Source organism: Fistularia commersonii, chromosome 8, assembly GCF_037954325.1.
Source record: "Fistularia commersonii isolate RoL2024-O1a breed Wild chromosome 8, RoL_Fcom_v1.0, whole genome shotgun sequence".
Taxonomy (NCBI): domain Eukaryota; kingdom Metazoa; phylum Chordata; class Actinopteri; order Syngnathiformes; family Fistulariidae; genus Fistularia; species Fistularia commersonii.
Genome location: NC_141291.1, coordinates 6,895,603 through 6,915,000, shown reverse-complemented (window position 1 = coordinate 6,915,000; position 19,398 = coordinate 6,895,603). Strand labels below are relative to the sequence as shown.

General features: G+C 47.7%; 1 protein-coding gene across 7 annotated transcripts in view; it reads left to right on the top strand.

The window, feature by feature from the left end:
* Positions 1 to 19,398, top strand: part of arhgap21a (Rho GTPase activating protein 21a) — a 77,264-nt gene that overhangs the window by 28,572 nt on the left and 29,294 nt on the right. For 3 of the 7 annotated variants that reach the window (XM_086150825.1, XM_086150826.1, XM_086150824.1), the window contains exons 1-3: positions 2,511 to 3,126; positions 6,652 to 6,840; positions 12,325 to 12,346. In XM_086150825.1, the coding sequence (XP_086006951.1) occupies positions 2,818 to 3,126; positions 6,652 to 6,840; positions 12,325 to 12,346 (520 nt within the window). In that variant the 5' untranslated portion in view covers positions 2,511 to 2,817. Of the gene's footprint in view, positions 1 to 2,406; positions 2,456 to 2,510; positions 3,127 to 6,651; positions 6,841 to 12,324; positions 12,347 to 19,398 lie in introns of those variants that run through there. The other 4 variants (XM_086150828.1, XM_086150829.1, XM_086150827.1 and 1 more) reach the window with 2 other exon arrangements.

The following is a 19,398-nucleotide window of genomic DNA, read 5'->3' as shown; positions in this document are numbered from 1 at the left end:
GTTTTTTTTAATGTCTACCAAATCCACTTCCGAGCCAACGGGAATTCCATTCAAGTTCCCTGCTGCAAGATCTTTCCTATCTGTACCTCGATGGTAGGCCAGACTCTGTGGAACCTCGTCTAGGTTTAAAAAAAGAACTGGCTCGCCATTGTTGATACTGACTCCAATGAGCAGTGTTAAAAAAAAAACAAAAAAAACAAAACAAATGCCATTTCTTATGGATTCATAGATTTTGTCTTTTGGACCAACAAGACAAACCTTTCCTTTATTTCGGCTCCTGGCTTCGGTCACTGCAAGTGTCTCGACTTGTTTGTCCCCTTCTATTCCTGCCATCTTTTTCCATACAGAACTGCACATGCTATATCGAGCCAAGTGAATGTGGTAACAAGATGCTGAAAACCAAATGCTAGGGGGGAGAACATTCCTCCACTGGATTTCTGATGTTGTTTTCTCGGTGGCTGCCGTCTGCTATTCCTCAGAATCAAAATAGATTGGTATTTACATTTTCACCGTTTATAGACGTGCTCGACCGGGGTGAATTTTCACGCCGCAAAGGGCTGTTTCTGAAGGCACTGTACCTCCGGTGTTGTTGGGAATGCACCGGTATACCTAGAATGACACGGGTTTCTCCGCAACAAACAATTCTGGCGTCAAACCTTGCAATTAGATCTGACATTAACTACGTTTGGTTCCTTTGTTGCTCCAAAATGGAGTATTCACGTTATGTTGTGTCAGTTTGAGCTCCTCCACCTACTGTTACAAGAGTGTTGAGAACTGCTTGGGTAGGTCTAAGTTGACGTTTAATCGCAAAGGTAACGGTACAATCGGAGATGGACTCTTCGTGTCTATGTTGACCGATCGTATGGATTCACTATGACCGGATCATCATGTGGTACCTCACCTCAACAACAGACCAGGAAGGCCAATGTTACCCAATGTAGGTCTCTGTGTTCAAATGTTGCTTGCAGAAATGTAAATAGAGGCTTTTCCAGTTGCTCTGCCTGCCATAAATAATTCCATGTGATTTTACATGGAATCTGAGCAGGTAACAAAAAGTCTAGCGCTCATTCTTACATTGTCAAGCAATATAATATGGACTTTTTCTAGATGCGTTGAAGCTGCACGAGTACTCCTAAGAGCCTGGAGGCCAAAGAACGATTTTAAACTTCTGCTTTTGTACCCATTCTCTCTCAGAGGCAGGTTCCCATCCTGCGCTCACCGACCTTAACTGTGGCAAGGACTTTGGCTTTTAAAGAGGGCTTATTATAAACCAAGACATTGTGAATCTAGAAAGGCTTGGGGATACTGGGTCCAGATTTGCGTATACAACTATTTTGGATGAAATTTGTCTTGAGTAGTCGACATTGTTCGTGACCGTCCTATACAAACTGATTTTAGCCGTTAGGGGCGGTACAAGGGAAAACCCCATAAATCTGACATCAGATGTATTTATTTGGAGAATCGCTTTCACAACAAACAGAAGTGCAGTGTTATTCAAGTGGTTCGTCTCATATGAGAAAATGGTTTATTTTTGGGTTTGTTGAATACAAATATGATCTGATTTCTGGTCTCCCCCATTTTATATCACCTATGTTTGAATTCCAGCCATTTGAATCCAAAACAATCTGTGTTGCAGTTAAACCAGTTCCCAAGAATAAATGAGATTCACGGTTGTTTATTTCCGAAGACTACGAGTCGTTTTACTTTGCTTGCTATCGGCGTGTCTTCAACGTCAAAAGATCCAGGTGACGTGAAACCACCTCTAAAAAGGTGAATTGCGTCGCCCTCCAGGACCCCGTGTGCAAATGACTGTTGACCTCAATATACTTGATGCCTTTTTTTTAGAAGTACTTTAAATTGTGTCATACTCCAGCATCAAGAAACAATTATCACTTCTTATGTTGTCAACTTCTTAGAATAATGGTCATTTTTCCAAGTTTTTCTGAAAACACAGAAAACTCAGCCGTATGTTGTGTAAGGAGTTGATTCAGGCCAAAAAAAAAAAAAAAATTACTTGGGCAATTATTTCAAGAAGGTGACGATCTACATTTCTGTTTTCATTTTTTAAATCTGCAGTCATAAAGGTGAATAAGCGCGACTGTAGCCATACATAGGATCTGCCTTCTCGCGTGCCACTGAGCTGTTTCGGTGTCCGCAGACGCCGCTGTTGTTTGGGTTAATTCATGTGATCACCGGAGAGGCCGTACGCCTGACGTCTCGAACAAGTTGTCCCTTTCCGCGAGCAGATCATCCCCCTGCCCTACTCCGTTTTCTCCCATTTATCTCCGGTATGACTCTTCTTTGTTCCCGTTTTTTTTATTAATCGACCCCCAGACACGTGAGTCCTCCAGTGCGAGCTCGCTGCCCGGCTTCTACCCGCTGATGCTGGAAGATATTAGCGGAGAAGGAGATGGAGCATACAAGGGGAGGAGGAGAATTCTCCTCGGGCCGCCCGGTGCGTCTACGCGGGTGTATGTGTGCATACTTAAGGGAGTTTTGTGTGGCGAGTGGGTGGGTGCGTCAGTCAGTCAGCCCAGGATCTCTGCAGTGCGCTCAGCCGCTGAGCACTCCTCCTGGCTGAGTGGAAACATCATCATGTGTCTGTGGGACGCCCAGAGGAGCAGGCCTGCTTCTCCGAGCTGAGACGGGAGCAGACGCCGCAAGACCAGCGGAGGGAGGACGCGCGGCGGACTCAACCGGAACCTCGGGGTCGACCGTCCCGAAGCGGAGTCGCCGCCCGACGCCAAATTTGGATCGGATTCGGGGATTCTTCGTCCGACCCGCCGTGGGATCGTACTTCTCGGACTCGGCGATGCCATGCTGGCCCAGAGGAACGGGCTTCCCGCAGGCTGTAATGTGGCTCCCCTGAAGGATCGCTCGGACGTACGGGACGATGCGGATGCCGAAGGCTGCTGCTCCCTCTCGCCTTCCCCCTCGTCCGGAAGTTGCCCCTGGGCTCGGCTGGCCGGGGTGGATGGCTGCCTGTCGGAGCCCTACTGCCTCTGGTTCCAGCTCTTGGCCAAGGCGTACTGGGGAGAACTGGAACTCGGGCTCACGAATCCCAACCGCAGCATGTCATGGGCTCGGCTGCGGGAAGCATCCAGGAAGAACTGTGTTCGATCCCGGGTAAGGACGGCGCGTCGGATCCCCGGACAAGTGGACCGTGACGAAGTATTTATTAGCCCACAGACACGCCGAATATGAAATTCGGCAATTCCGTGGCCCGGCGGAGGCTTGTAGGTTTACATAAGAAGCATTTGCGAGGGGAGGAGAGGTTAGGGGCGACTGCACTTTGTTGTGCTGTCTGAGGAATTTTTTTGTGCGTCATCCTGCTCTCCAGTGGCAGGGTAGTCCTGTTTCACTGACCAACATCTTGTATAATGCGAGTCCATCTGTGTGTGTTGGGTCTTAGGTTTCATTTGTTGCCGGTCCCTACGGTGGATCCAGGAAAGCGCTCCGCTGTGTGTCGTCACATGATGGCATTGTTGTTTTTTACCAGCTGTGCATACATGGCTGCCCTGGTGGTGTACATAGCCTCTCAGCTAGGAAATGTCCCCTCTCTTCTGAGCCGTCCTTTTATTTTTAAACTGGATAGAATGAAGTAAGTCTTTGTTTAAAACTGGGCCGAACTTGAAAACGAAAAGCATGTATTCCTGCGATGAAGCGAACAAGGGTGACTAATGTTAAATGTCTGTGGTCAGAGAGCCAGAGAGGTTCGGGGAGGAAAACCAAGAGAGAGACGAAGAAGGTAGATCATGAGGTAATCTGCCCGGGGTTGACTCATTCCTCACACACACACACACACACACACACACACACACAAAAGACGAAAGCATAGTTTGGAGAAACCCAGAGTCCAAATTTAATGACATTCAAATTCACCCAAACTACTGATCTCATATACATAATGAGGCTGGCACGCAAACATTCGGTCCTGCAGGCAATGGCACCATATGGCGCCAGAGAGATCAAACCCTTCGTATGACTGGTTTGATGAACAGATTGCATGCATAATTGAACAGTATTTATCAGGTCGCTTTCTTGATTTAGTCTGCAGTACTTGGAGGCTGGAACTTTGATTTATCAGGATACAGCACTTTTGGCATCGTTTGCCTTTTCACTGAGCGGCTCTGCTGCGTCTGCTACTGAATCATTAGACCGTATTAGCTATACTGCGCTTATAGAAATGAACTGAGCGCCGGAGAAGTCCATATGTGTGTGTGTGTGTGTGTGTGTGTGTTACCCGTGGGCCATTAGTGCCCTCAGTTGTTGCATAATCCGTCATTAAATTTTAAACATTAAAATGGAAACAAAAAGCAGAATTCTGCTGTGACGCCCCCCCCCCCCCGCCCCTTTGTTGCTCCTCGAATGGTGGCCGGCGTCCAGCTTCCCTGCCGCTGGCTCTCGCTGGTGATTTCACCAGTTATACCAATAAGCCCACACCCATCCAACTCTCCGAAGAGCTCTACATCTGCTCCTCCCAGACAGGCCAGAGGACGGTATAGAAACAGGGAGGAGGAAGATGAGGGCACGAGGGATCCCGTCTTTGTTTTAGATCCACGCCTAAGGTGTTTCTCGGTCGGAGAGCCTGCAGAGAGGAGGGATCTGGGTTGAAGCCGGGGTTCTTGGCAGTTTGAGCGATGGCTGCCGGAGAACCGGTCAGCGGTGCGGTTCAGCTCTTTCGCTGTTTTCAGAGTAAACATGATGCAAACGGGGGATTTCATCATCTGGAGTTCGATCCCAACAGTTTGCGGGATGAAGTGTTATGAAACGTTTCCTGCAGCAGCTTGAGAACCACCTTCTCCCGGACCGAATCTTTAACTGTTTGATGAAAGTAAAATAGGGACGATGGTGTCAGAGCCTCTCGATGAGAGTGAGCCGGTTTGTCTGTTCAGTGCTTCAGTTGGCCTTCTTGTCGAGATCAGCGTCCCTCCGTTCCTCAGCACAATGATTTTCACACTTTCATTTTTAAGTATGATAATGATAGTTGCATTTCTACACCTTAACCCTGATATCGTTGCACGGATGCCGGGCCACGCGACGCACAATTAACTGAAGAAAAAGCCCATCGTCGCTAAATTATTCTCCTTTCTCGAACGTCTTTATCCGATCCACAACCCTGATGGTTCGGGACGTTTAAACCCACTAAGTGACACGTCTTCATCTCACGACGACCTCCGTCCACACTCACCGCTGTAAGCCGTGACCCCGGAATCCTCACACTTTCATCTGGCTCTAGTTGAACTGAAGAAAAGGAACGAATAGATGCTAACGCGCTCAGAGCTGGAAGGACCACACACACGTGCTACTTTGGGAAAAATCAAAAAAGAATTATGACGGCAACGCTTAAAACGGTGTGAAGCCCCGTCTCGAATGACAAACACGTGTGTTTTTGTGGAAAAGCTGTTCAAATCCAAAACTCCCGAGCGCGAGCGAATGACTCGTTCACCGCAACACAACAACCCCGGTCGATAAACCGCCGCACCTACATGTGTTTGTGTTTGTGTTGGGGTTTTTCCCCCCCCGTCTGAGCCGTCATATCGAGAAAAAGGACGGTGGACGTCCAGACCGGAGTGACTCGCCGTGTTTTCTGCCGTTGCCGTTCGAGACGGCACACATCCACCCCGTCCCGCCTTCCTCCGACGGAGAAGCGATCAAAACCCGGCGCCGCATCCTACCGGGTGCAGAGGTCGCGTTATTGTGGCGTCCATTCTAGTTACGCAAGCCAAAAGCTGCCAGCATTTAAGGGCTGTTTCTTATCCGGCATTGGTCACAGTGGGGTTGTAGAAGATAAGACCGTCATCAGGCGAGCAGGCCAAACAGCCCTAAAGGTTTAATAATGAAAGCCACATGCATGCCGGCGTTAAGCTGGGGGCAATACAAATATGGCTTAAAAGACAATCCTGATTATTTTGACAGATATTGCGCTCCGGGTTTTTTAACCACACTTTTGAAAACAAATCATTTGGTCGCATTCTTGGCCTTCGCCGCCAACACGTCGACACGTTTTTTTGTTGTTTTTCATTTTGCCCAAGCGAGGCAGGGGACGCGTGGAACGGGATGTTTCTGTTCGGGAGCGCGCAGGAACGATTGGCACCCACTATTTGACTTTCCGCTTTTTGCGTAGATCAAAGATTACCGACATCGGTGTGGAGTCTCTGCGATGTGAAATCGAGATATTCACGCAATGCAGATTTCCATGTCGGAGACATTACAGCGCAGTCCCGCGAGGAAACGATAACGCCGCGGTGGCTCGAACACGAGGGCTGTGAGTTTTTTTGATTGCGCGAATGTAAACAACCACTTCTGGTGATTTTGCGCAAGAGGTTCCACTTGAAGAAACAAAACTGCTCGAAAGCTCTGGAGGAATCTAAACCTGATCCGTTATCGAAGCAGTCGGGATGAATCTGCATGTCGGCGACTAAATAAAGGTGTTCCGTGACCTCCTGTCCACGTCCACCGGAGTCAGATGATGCATAGATGTTTGCAGGAGGTAGTGCTCATGCTGTCAGCTTGTATTTCCATTGTTTTTAAATGCACAGACTATGTATATGGATTATCTGCTGGACTCTCAGGCGTGCCGAATGGAATAACCAGGATGAGCGTCCCCAGATTTTCCTCGCGGTTTAAATGTTGCCGTTCCCTCCGCAGGCCAAACAGAAGGACGGCCACGAGCAGAGCGATGCGTCTGCCACCGCCTCTCCCGGCGCAGAGGACGAGCCCTTCTCCTGGCCGGGGCCCAAGACGCTTCATCTGCGCCGGACCTCCCAAGGCTTCGGATTCACACTGCGGCACTTCATCGTGTACCCGCCGGAGTCTGCGGTGCACAACTCCCTGAAGGTAACGTATCATTGAGGCGTCCCTCCGACAGTGTAAAATGTATCAAAAGCATCAAAAGAAGATCGTCATTACCACGTGCTGGGTAATATTGTGTCCCAAACATCTTCAATCAACAAAAGAAGATGGGCAATCATCTAGAGCAGGTGTCGATCGCAATGTACCGGTCGATCGCAAAGGTAGTGCGGGTAGATCGCATGGCATTAAAACGTAGACGTCAGTCTATCCTCCTCACTATGAAATTAGTCACTTGTCTGACAGTCGGTCTGTCCAATCTGATCTTTTCTGACACGGGCGTCACGGCGCATGTGCACATAACGGCGCGTTCTAGCGAGCTAGCCAGTTAGCCTCCAATTTATGTCTTCTAAACTTATGGGTATAAAAATGAGTGGGGGAGCTGGACCGAGTAAAAAGACTAAAACGTATCACTTCCGCACGGAATGGGAGGTGGACTTTTTTTTTTGACTAAGTCATTTTCAAAGTGCGTTTGCCTCATCTGCCATCGCTATACCGAAAAAGAGAAACGTGGAGCGGCATTTTCAGACCCTTCATGAAAACTGCAGCACGAAGGAGAAAGGTGAAGGAACTAAAATCCCAGCAGTCATTTTCTCACACCTAACTTCAACTATGCTGCTGACTCCATTCAAGTCATCAGTTTTAGGTATTTACCAAAAAAGTACTCGGTTGCAGTGTACCATAAGGGTTCATGCAGTTATGCAAGATCCACAAACATTTATTGTGTTAAGTATACTCAGTAGATATACAAATAAATATATATTCAGCATTTTTAGCAGAGATAGATCATTTGAAAAGTAGTTCACAAGGCGAAAAAGTGCGGGCACCCCTGATCTAGAGGGATGCTGAGCTGCCAGCCAGGAGGTCCCACCAGGACCAGCGAGGAGATTTACGACTGGAGGGAAAGAGGACAGGAAGTTGGTGGATGTGAGAGTTAGACGGAGGCAGGTGATTGGCTGGGACGACCCCTGGTGAGGCGGTCCTTACCAAAGTGGTTCCTGCTCGGTCTGTCTTGTCAAAATGAAATGATATTTCACCAGAGGAGCGTGGATGTTCATATTAGCACGGGTTGATGCAGCTGCGCTACAGTTAGCATGTTTGGCTGTGATCGGAGAAACATCCGAGACCCAAATTCCACAATAAGTGCCTTGGATGGTGATTTTGCATGATATAAAAAGTCATTTTTTCTGGTCGGTTACTGAAGTCACAAATTTCTGACAGTCTCCGTTCAAGTCCACCAGATCCCACGTTGACAGATCCAGTCTCACCACCAGCGGTCTAAATTCCGCAGCTGCTCCAGTGTTAGCAGAAAATATGGACTGCTAAGTTGTCAGCCTTCACACTTACTTATTTCTATTAGATGAAGGAAAACACAGTCAGATTTAGAATTTAATGACATTTTAACAGAGGCATAAAAAAATGTGTCTAAAATATAAATATGAGGTTAAATATAAAGGGATAAATAGTATCACAGTGTCATATCACATTTTTGGGCCCCTATTGGGCTGCCTCCGAATTTGTCGACTGACCATTATCGTTATTATTATAACCATCATTCGCTGAAATGATATTTTATCGGTCAGTTGGCGCGGTAGGGAATAAATGCAAACACTCGATAAATTCTAAATGAAATGAAATAAAAATGGAGCAATGAACTCCACAAGCGTTGACTGCCGCTGTCCAGAGCTTCATGCCTCCAGGACTCTCATTTGCACACGCAGAGCACAAATGCTGCATTGATTTTCCATTTTGAACACAGTAGTGTGCGCTTGCATCACATGTGCACGAGGTTCTCTCAGACTTCACACACGGACCAAGCGATAATTGTGTTGCCGTCGATCGTCTACACGTGTTCGCCAGGTTGGGCTTCGTAGAACTCGGCGTTGAGCAAACATATATGACGGGCCTGTTGCGAGAAAGGGAAGAATTCATTGCCAAATATTGCATTAGACACACATCACTGCCAAGTGTTGATATTCTCCTAAATGCAGCCTTGCCGCAGTGCTAATTCTACCATCTCACCCCAGCTTTTCAACCACTTATTTATGTAAGTTATTCCAAAAAAATTCCCCATCTGGATGTTGGTGTGTCTCCCTGAAGCTCTGGTCCTCCATCAGAGGCCTAGAAGCTTGACGTTTCACCTCACCGTTCCCAGGATTCTTCTGGACAGAGATCTCGGATGTTCTTCCTGGGATCTGCTGGAGTCATTCTCCCATCTTTGGGGTCACCGCTTCGCTGACCCCACCACTATCGAGATAGTTGTTCACGCCGTGCATCTTCTTCAGCTCCCCCTTGAAGCCCTCGTACTCCTTCTTTCTAACGTCCGGGATAGCTGCTGTCTTCTGCTTCTTGTCCACCACCAGTTTGTCCTCCTGGAACTGTCGGCTGGGTCTGTCTGGATCACCTTCGGAGGTGTCTGGGTGTAATACACTTGAGTTTCCAGAAATGCATCCACCATGTGTGCGGTAGATTGAATGAACCCAGGTTTATAAACTCACACCGACAGAGATTCCTTCCTGTGTAATTTCACTTGGACCAGAACAGAGCGCAGCAGACCGCAGCGGCCAACAATAGTACGAATACCCCGGCGTTTGTCACACTGACTCGCGCGAGCCCACCTGGGAGATCGCCAGTTGCCCTCTGGATAACATCAGCCCCAATCTGCCGCTTAATCCTGACGTTACAGCGTGTTATCCCTCCCGCGGGCGGAGAGCGGCGAGCACCGAGAAGGTGTACCAGGGGAGGAAGCCCAGCGACCCCAAGGCATACCGCCGCCTCCCCCGTTGTGCTCTTCGGAGACCGTTTCCAGTTTGTAGTATTTTCGTCTAAAGTTTAATATTTACCGACAGGTGAAACAAGGCTGTGTTGTCCTGACCATTTTTCATTTGGGGTTCACGTGCTCATAACAAGACAAGTTCTGGAAACCCGCGATCAGTCAGGTCAGGGCCCTCGTAGACCCCAACCTGGTCTCCCTTTACGTAACGCGGAGATCCTCGCAGATTCATCGCACTCAGTTTAATTACTTTTGAGATCCTGGATTTGAGCTGTTGACTAATTGCGGTTTGGAGATATTAGGGCCGGGCTAGAGGAGGGTCAGGGGTCTTAAGGAAGAACTTGGAGGAGCAGGAGAGTCTTAAAGGATACATGGATAACGTGTGCCGCCGAGGGGAGGGGGATTAGTGCCCCGTGGTTTTAACTAGAAATTAAGTTTTTACGTGTCGGGATGTGAAGAAACAGACGCAGATATGAAGCGCCTTTTAATACGTCGCAGGATTTACCCTCATTCGCCTCTCTCTCGCTCCTTCGCTTGCTAAGAACAAAAATGAACAGGCAGTTTTCCTGCGCTATGTAAAAAAAACAACTTTTTTTTTTCTTCTTATTAATGTGTTGTTTGTTTGATGCACTTCGTCAGATGTTCCTCAGGGTTTTCACATTTTAAACACATGCAGGAGGGTCACTGCAGACTCAGTTGTCCAGAAGGGAAAGAAAGGTAGAATGTAATTGGCCCTGTGACTGACAAGTCCAGAGTGAACCTCCCAGAAAAGAAACTCTTTCAGGAATATGGTTGTATATATATGTGTATATAAACAGTGGTCCCTTAAGATAAGAATTTAATTTGTTCGTATGTAGATTTTTTTTTTGTATCTTAAAAGAATCGTCCACATTCAAAATAACAGAAAACAAATTAACCCCTTCCCCCCCAAATTCGCAAAATGGTATATACCGAGGATGCATTGCGATTCTTTTCACGTGCGATATCAGTCACACGTACGCCACATTCATGCTTCGCTATTATTTCGTGCTTAATTTGCATAGAAAGCATTTCTGGATTCACCACTTGCCTTACCACCTGCTTTCTTAGGGCTCATGGTGATTATTAAAAAAAATACACAAAATAAGAACAAAGATATCAAATTACGCCACACAACAGATAGGAACGCGACACGAGAAATGTGCACTATTCGAAGTATCCGGATGAATTGGGCCGAGGGATGCTGGAAGCGGCGAGGCGTTCTTCAGGGGGAGAGCAGCGAGCAGCGCCAATTCAGGAGACATGGTGGCGTCATCAAGCATATTCGAGTTCTGGGAGCTCACTTGGTGTGTACCGCGCAAATTTTCGAATTTTGGGTTTCTTGCTCTGGTATTCGTATTATGACGTTTTTAAAATTTGTTCAAATCACATTTGGTATCTTAAAGAAATAAAAAAATCGTATAGAAAGTGATTTGTATCTTAAGGGGCCATTGTATATATATATATATACACACACCATATTTTCCGCACCATAAGGCGCACTGGATTATAAGGCACACCTTCAATGAATGGCCGACTTTTAAAAAAATGTCATATATAAGGCACACTGCATTATGAGGCACATATAATAGAGGCTACAGTAGTTGCTGGGGTTGCGTTATGTATCCACTAAATGGAGCTGCGCCAAAGGGAATGTCAACAAAACAGTCAGATAATTCAGTCAAACTTTATTAATAGAATATAAGCCAACGTTCTGACGACTCCGTTCTCTCCCAAAACAATTAAGTGAATTCACAATACGGTACCGTACGTACCAGTAGCTCTTACCGGTGTTTGCGCCGCCTTCGTTGAAAACAATATTTTTCCAACTCCATTTGTCACAGTTCAAAGCGTTTCACAAAACGAAAGCACCAAGAAGGAGCGCCTCTAAATTCATTGATGTTCTAGTCGCTAGCTAGCGCTGTTGCCTTTATTGGAATAGTGACTGTAAATTTGCTTCTACCTGCAGTTCTCTGTTCAACAAACCACTGTTCAAGTTTGTCCTCCAACTGCGGCCATCTCGCTTTGTTCCTTCAGAAACTCTGTTTGGTCTTCTTATTGCTTCTTATAGCGTCCTCCACTTCCGCACCATTGATTCGTAAATGTTGAATTCTCTCGCTGCTGCTCTATTCCGTGTTCTACTGCGTGACTGATTGCCTTGAGTTTAAACTCTGAGTCGTAAGCATATCTCTTGAAGGAGCCATTTTTGTGTCTTTACACACACACACAAGTGGTGTGGGATTGGAATTTCCCTTTACCGTTTTTGCTACTTCGGCAACACGCGCACATGCACGCACAAATGGAAATGAAAATACATGCTTTGCGCAGTCATATATCCCAGCATGCACTGCGCGCTACTTCTACAGAAGAAAATGGAGTCGGCGGTTGCTTCCCGTAGTTGCGAGATCTCTTGCGGCTCAATATTGATCCGTATATAAGGCGCACTGGATTATAAGGCGCACTGTCGCTTTTTGATAAGATTAAAGGCTTTCAAATGCGCCTTATATTGCGGAAAGTACGGTATATATATGTATATTTCACACTGCTTTTACCATTTTAACGCAAGTTTTTAAGATGTGCATCTGTTTAAGAATATCAACAGGCAGAAGTGAAACAAACAAACTTTAAAGCTGGAGAAGACGGAAATGATCTGACCTTGTCCTCTCCTTTCTCTCTTACAGGACGAGGAGAATGGCAGCAGAGGTGAGTGAGCTGACCTTTCTTTGCATCTCCTGATTGTCGGGCCTTGTTTGGATCAAGGCCGGCAGAAACGCTAACTTACATTTGGGTTCAGGTGTCATCGATGACTCAAAATCGGCTTTAGGAATTAATATCCATCACGACCATTTTTACATTGCAGAGGAAATGGGTCAAATTGGGACTAGACGAACCATATTTATAACGTGTGTGAGTTAGACGCAGGCCCTTCAGAAAATGATGCAGTAATCTAACATAATATTTCATGTTTGCATGAAAACACGCACATATGCTAAAAAAAATAAAACTAATCTCCCGGCCCTTATCGCTGGAGTAGAAGACACATTTGAAACTTCATTTTCTCCATGCAGCTTTCTGATTTACTTTTAATTGTTTTCTGGCCGACTGTCAGGCACACCGTGTTTTGCACCGGCAGCACTTTTCCGATCGTCGCTCCTCGCTCCGCAAGAGCGGCAGCCCGAGCTGAGCTTTTAGTTTGGCAAGGCCTCGAAAATTCCTCCGTGCGTCCGGCTCATCGTTCCAGCGCCTCGGTATTCTGCCGGTGTCTGCGGGGCAGCTCCGCAGCCACCGAGCAGCCGCCTTCCCAAACACCACATATTGTTAGGGACGTGAATACACACTCTCGCGCACTTCAAATAATCCGGTGCACTGCTGGATGCAAAACACTTTCACCGCTTCCCATTCACAATCATTTTTTCACCTGAAACCCGTTCATGGATCCAATTCGTAGTCACCTCAAGTGAGTGAAGGTTGCCGGTGTGAAACGACTAGGCGGGACAGGAAAGGGGAGGTTAGCGTCGCGTTTCGGTGATGCTAACCGTCGTTTTTGTGCAAGTGGGCGGCGAAAGCGGAGCGTCCCAGGTTGTCGGTCAGCCCTTCTCCACCGGCTCCCGTTGGGAAAGGGAGAGATTCCTGTAAGTGTCCCTCATCATCCCTCTTGGCCCTGGTGTCACATTCCTGCGCCGCGTCTCCTCCCATCCGTTTTAACTCTTGCGTGGCCCCGCCAGACCCTCCCACGCAGCCGGACCAAGACCTTCTGGATGCTTGCGTGGACGCCTTTCTCTCACTGAAGCATCTCCTTTTGAAACTCACGTTCCCATATTGTGACCACCGTGGAGAATCTATGTGCGACTCTAGTTACTGCATAAGAACCTCCCGAGGGCTCCCCCCCACCGACACAAATTTACAGGAAATGACTTGGCGGGCCTCCAGCTGCTCATGAAACCTCCTTTACTTCCCGGCGAGCTCTCCTGCCCCGGCGAGGATGCACTCGGAGCGTCCGCCTCAAGGCCGGCTTGTGGACTGAAGCTGCTTCTGGGTGGACCGTTGGCTCCCGCCGCTGCAAAGTATACCTCTATACCTGCTGACTGGGCGTCCCTTTTTGGTCCACAATTATTGGAGATCTGGAATAAGTGGAGAACGCCTACCTTCTGGCATTCTCGGGCTTTGTTGAAAGACGGTTTTCATCCCGCGGTCGCACTTCGGCTCGATTGTCCTGCAACTGCTGATTTGTTTTGCACGCTATTATTGCCGGCTAGCTCTTGGGATAACACAGTAACTTGACGTTCTCTGCAGCTCCCCAAAACTAGCAAGAGCCAAGGGCCAAGAGCCAATAATCCATGCCAGATATTGTAAAATGCAAATACCGACGCAAAGTTATTGCATTAGTAGAGTATTAAATATGCAGCAGTAATGGCACTTCAGAAAAGCCCGCGAAAAAACACGCCGTCCGGAAACGCTCGTAGAGGCGGCATTGCCGGGAAACATCCGACCGTGACGGCTACGTTTGCTGTGCAAACCGTGCAGGGAGAACGGTTTCTAGAAGTTGCGCGCCGCAGCCGTCCGCGGCTCTGCTCGCCTCCCCGGCATGCAGCAACGCAGTTTATTTGCTTGACTCCGGGCCAGTGTTTGATGATGCTGTTGTGTTTGGAAAGGAGAGGGGGGGGAAGGGAGGGGAGGGGGCGGGGGGCGCTCTAGACCACATGTTGACTAGCTGGGTGTTGCCGCTAGAAATACTTAAGACCTCCAAAAAGGACCAACAGGCGGGCCCATGTGCTCTGACGTAGGTACGCAGATAAACAAACAAGAGCCGTGCAGAAGGTGCATCATGGAAAAATTAAAAAACAGAGGAATATTGTGTGCTGTCTCTCCGTGTGCGTCTGCAAACCGGCGGCTTCTCCTGCTCGAGGCCACGTTATTGCTTTTCTACCTGCGCCCTCCAGCCCCATTGCGGTGTGCGGGTCTAATGTGCGCTCAGAGAAAGAGCAGATGGATCGATGTCTGTAAATGTGACAGGACACCGTTGCTCCATACCGTACATTCCTACGCCGCTGCGAATCAGGCCATCGTGCCGGGGTCTCTGTCGGAGGAGCGTAGCTGGATCTCTGTTGGCGGGCTCCCGACTCTCCTGTTGTGTATTTGTTCAGGTTACTAAAGGGTAAAATCCAAATGGTGCGTTTTGTGCCATGCTTATGAAGCTGTGGTATCTCAGCGCAGAAACGTCTCCATCTGTTCAAATATTTGCTTTGCATTCAACGTTGAAACACTTTTCTCTGAAAATACCAGCTTCGCCTCCCCTCTTTTCCTTTTTGGCCGATTTCGGTTCGTTCCCGTGAAATCTTGAGAGGGCATTGACGAACCGGCACGCAGGGCTCTCCTCCTTTGGGTCTTTAAGTGCACCACCTTCTTCCAGCAGAGCCGGAGCCCGAATTGTTTCAAACATTTCCTCTGGTCTGCTGCGGTTCTTTCTGTTACTTTGCGAACAGACTCAGTCTGACTCATTGGACTGCAATGCATTTACATATTAGATGTGGGACGTGTGTGTGCGTGTGTGTGATGAAACTGTGAAGGAGTCAACCAACGTAGCGTTGTGTACTGATTGTATCACTGGCTCCGGTTATTTCACCACCCTGTCCTCCGTTTAACCTGGTCATCTCATCCTTGCAGAAGGAGTTCCTAAATGTGCGTTTTGTACGTGACATCAGGCTCGATGGCGGAGTCGCCAGCCATCGCCAGGTCAAAATGCTGATCTCAAATTTCCCATCAGCATGTTACGCAGCGCCAGAACGAACCCGTTGACATCGCAGATAGTCAGAAAAATATAACATGATGCTTCCAAACGCCGTCAGAAGTTCTGAGAAAACTCAACTCATGGTCAAACCCTTTTGGACGGACTGCAGGGGAGACGGAATTATCCTCGGGTTGAAATCCAACCGAGAGCCACTCAGAACTAGAGTTTTCGAGAACGGCGATGACAAAGGATTTCAGTGCGTGTTGTGTTTATTCAACATGTAGGATCGGATTAAAACCTGATAATCGGAAGAATGAATGATATGAGTTTTAAAAATTGGCCAAAGGAGTCAAACAGCATGCAGAATGATGCGTGTCACCAGAGCTTTGTGAGACTAAATTCAGTACTTTTGATGGATAATTCAATACCTGGCTTGTAAAAGTAGCATTTGTTCTGAGATCCGCCCTTTCTGGAGACAATAAGATGAAGGATATAGCCACAATATTAGCAGGGATGCCGAACTGGCTTGGTAGGCAGGCCGTGTTAAGTGTCCAAGGGATACGTAATAGTGCATATTATGGTATGCTCTTATATCTGGATCTGCGGGACCACCCAAATATGTCTTCGCAAATCAATTATACATCCATCCACAAAGACATTGTAAATGCCCCCCTAATGTGTAGGTAGGTCCACCCCTTGCTGCCAGAGTAGCGCTGACCATATGAGGATCAGAAGCCAGCAGGCCTGTGAAAGTACCCTGTGCTGTCGGGGACAAAGATGGTAGCGGTGGATCTTGGACGAACCGTACATTTTGTTTGGGCCTCTATGGGTTGGATTTGTCCGGCCAGCTCATCCCCACGGATGGTCCATGGAATTGAGAACAAGAATATCTGAAGACCGAGTCAGCATCTTGAGGTTGTTGTTGAGTTCCTCAAACTGTCCCTGAGACAGTGACCATTGTTCTGCTGAAAGAAGCCGTTGGCATTGGGGAACCTCATGTCACCAAGAGTGTGTCCATTTGTCTCCAGCAATGTCTTGGAGGGAGGTGTCTGTGGAAATATCATCTCGGGTTTCTCAGAACAACAACTTCTGGACAGTGGTCCAGGTCTGATGGTGCTTCCAGCTTTGGCACCCTGAGTTTGCCTGCAGCCATGAGATCCCACATGCAGAATGGGCTTAGAGCATGTCCGAACCTGGCTCTTCTCAAAGTCCCTCACACCATCTCCCGCCTTCCAGCTTATTAGTTTGATGACTTAGTCCCAGCTGGCTGTTGATCCACTCCACCTTCAGACAGGTGCCAGGGTCAGCAGGTGAGTAAAGTCAGTCAGTAGAACGTATAGCTGATTGCTGTGTGTATATTTCCAGCGTTTAGCTCTAAACTCTTATTGGTTAAAGTTGAACGTCTCGGTCTGAAAGCCCCTCTCAAGGCAAACAGCCTCTCAGCTCCAACGTCTTATTACCCTGATAAATGTCAGCCCTCCCATCCACTTGGAGATCCTTCTGAGACTGTGTTTCACGGACAGATTATAGCAGAAGAATGTTTGTCTCTTTGCCGAAAGAAATCAAAACGCTGAATGAGGGGTTTTTGGCCTGCCGGACAGAGACACGTTGGTTCAGATCCTCTTTCCGCTGGGGTAGATTTGGGTGTTTGGAATGCCAGACCTTTACGTCCGCAGTGGAAAAAATGTTGTGATGAGCGGACAGATGCAGTGGATGTGTCAGCCGTGGGTTTTTAAATCATCGTGTGTCTTCTGGTCTGGACAGCTCACGGTCGCGGAGGTGGCTTTTTAAATGATCTCTTTTCCTTCTTTTAAAGCTCACCAAAGATAGACGCAGTCATGAAATCCAGTTCATGATCCAGCTGGATCCAGGGCGACCCTGAGGAGGAGTCTTTTACTTTCGGGTGGTTGGGTGGCCGTCACACTTCGCATGGAAGATGGCAGACGTCTCCTCAAGGAGGTGTTGATATTTTGTCCGTCCCGGTTAAAATCGAACCATTAAAAATCCACTTATCTCCCTTCCATTTGTTGGCGGCTCTTGTCAGTTACAGAGAAGCGTCCAGGCCGGTAGAAACAGTTGAGAGTCGTAAATTCTGGGCTCACTGTCGAGAATCGCATCGAAGTGGCCGCGCTGTCGGCTAGGCGACCGGCAAAATGACGTTTCCCTCCATGCAAACTCCGCCGCCTCACGCTGCTCCCGCTGACCCAGGGTCTTATTGGCACTCTCGCAGCAGCAGACGTCCGGCACGAGCCGGGTCCGTTTGCAAAGTGCGGCGATTAGCGAAGGGGACCCGTCAGGACCGAGACCACGAGGCGTTCCGCCTTCTGACAAAGTCTGTCGGCCGGGTTGGCGAGGGCGACGGTTTGCGAAAGCGTGTGGAAGGAGGTCGGGACTGGGCTACGCAGGTGGAGGGTTTAGGCTTTCAAAGCAAAGTTGTGTTTGGACCGGTTCGTGTGTGAACTGTACGAAGCTGCTTTTCACGGGAATGGAAAAGCAGGCAGGATTACAGCGTTCCTCTTCCAAGATAGAATCATCTGCCACTTTTCAAGCACCCTTGTTCCTTTGAGGAGACTTTTGACAGCATAACACGCTGTGCCTCAGAAGGAACCCGGTGTTTATGGATTTATGCAAAGTGCCCTTGGACTTTCAGACCTGCCTCTTGGGGAACCTTCTCGTGCCAAGGATCACCACTTTCCGATTTCTTCCTTCGGAGCAAAACATCTATAGATAACATCTGAGCACACATGGCGTTCAAAGGCTTGTGAAATTTGACGTTTAAAAAAAAAAAAAAAAAGCAAACTCATCATTCATCTGTGTTTTGAATGTATTTTTAAATACTCTTCATTTGTACACGGGATGATGTTGAGGTCCCGCGAAGGCTAAAGGTGGGGAAGTATTACACCATAGCTAATGCCGGCCCGGCCCTCTGTAGAATAACATTATCTAACTCATAACAACGGGGGGACGGGGGTTCAGCCGGGCCCCGCTGCTCCGTCAGGGAGGAGGAAGGAAGGCCAAACCAGAGAGCAGCACCGACCACCCAGCCACGGCAGGAGTACCGGGTTCACTGCCAGATTGCACCAGATGGAGCACCAAACTTTGATAGACAATTACTTGTGTGACTTTTCTAAGTTAGCAAGCGCTTTTTTTTTTTTTTTTTTTTTTTGTGAGATTAGATTCAGATTAGATTAATGACTTCATTGTCATTAAAAAGAAAAGCAGCAGGTGCAGACATAGTATGTAAATGGTATTTTATGTCAATAACTTACAAGTGATTTACTGATCGGGCACTAATTTGATATTATTATACTTTATTAAGCCCTCGTGGGGAAATTCCTTCTTTTCATTTAACTCATCATGGATGAGCCACGAGCGGTTGGCCGCCACCTAGCAGCACCAGGGGCGCAGTCAGGGCTTCGGTGTTTTAGCTCAACAATACTTGGACACACAAGGAGGAACCAGGAATCAAACCAGGAATGTTCTGTTCCAAGGACGAGCGCTCTGCCCTCGGCGCCACTTAAAGTTTGGAGATGCCGGGGCTTGAACCCAGGACTTCATGCATGCCAAGCATGCGCTCTACTACTAGGAACACATATAGATGGACAGGTGCATTAAAATGTACTGGACTATAGACAGGAACTGGGGGTGTTGTTTCCAAGAGGAACTCTAGATGATAAGTTCTACTGTAACTTGAAATAGACATTAAATAGTGCCGAAATAAATAGGCAGTAGCGAGCTAGGGTTGCTAAAGCGGTGTAGTACTGTGTAGTGTGTGTGCAGGACAGTCCGGTAGTACAGTGGTAGTGTAGGACAGTGTACAGTTAGATAGGCTAAGCTAAGATAAACTGGATTGATCCCCATAGGGGAATTTCCTTTGTCACAGCAGCGTAACAGTTATAATATCAAAAAATAAAAAAGTAAAATCAATACAAATATAAATAGACAGAGGGTAGCGAGATATCCATGAATAAACAGACAACAGCGACAACATCAGGGATAATAATGGACAATATAAAGGAGGTGGTGA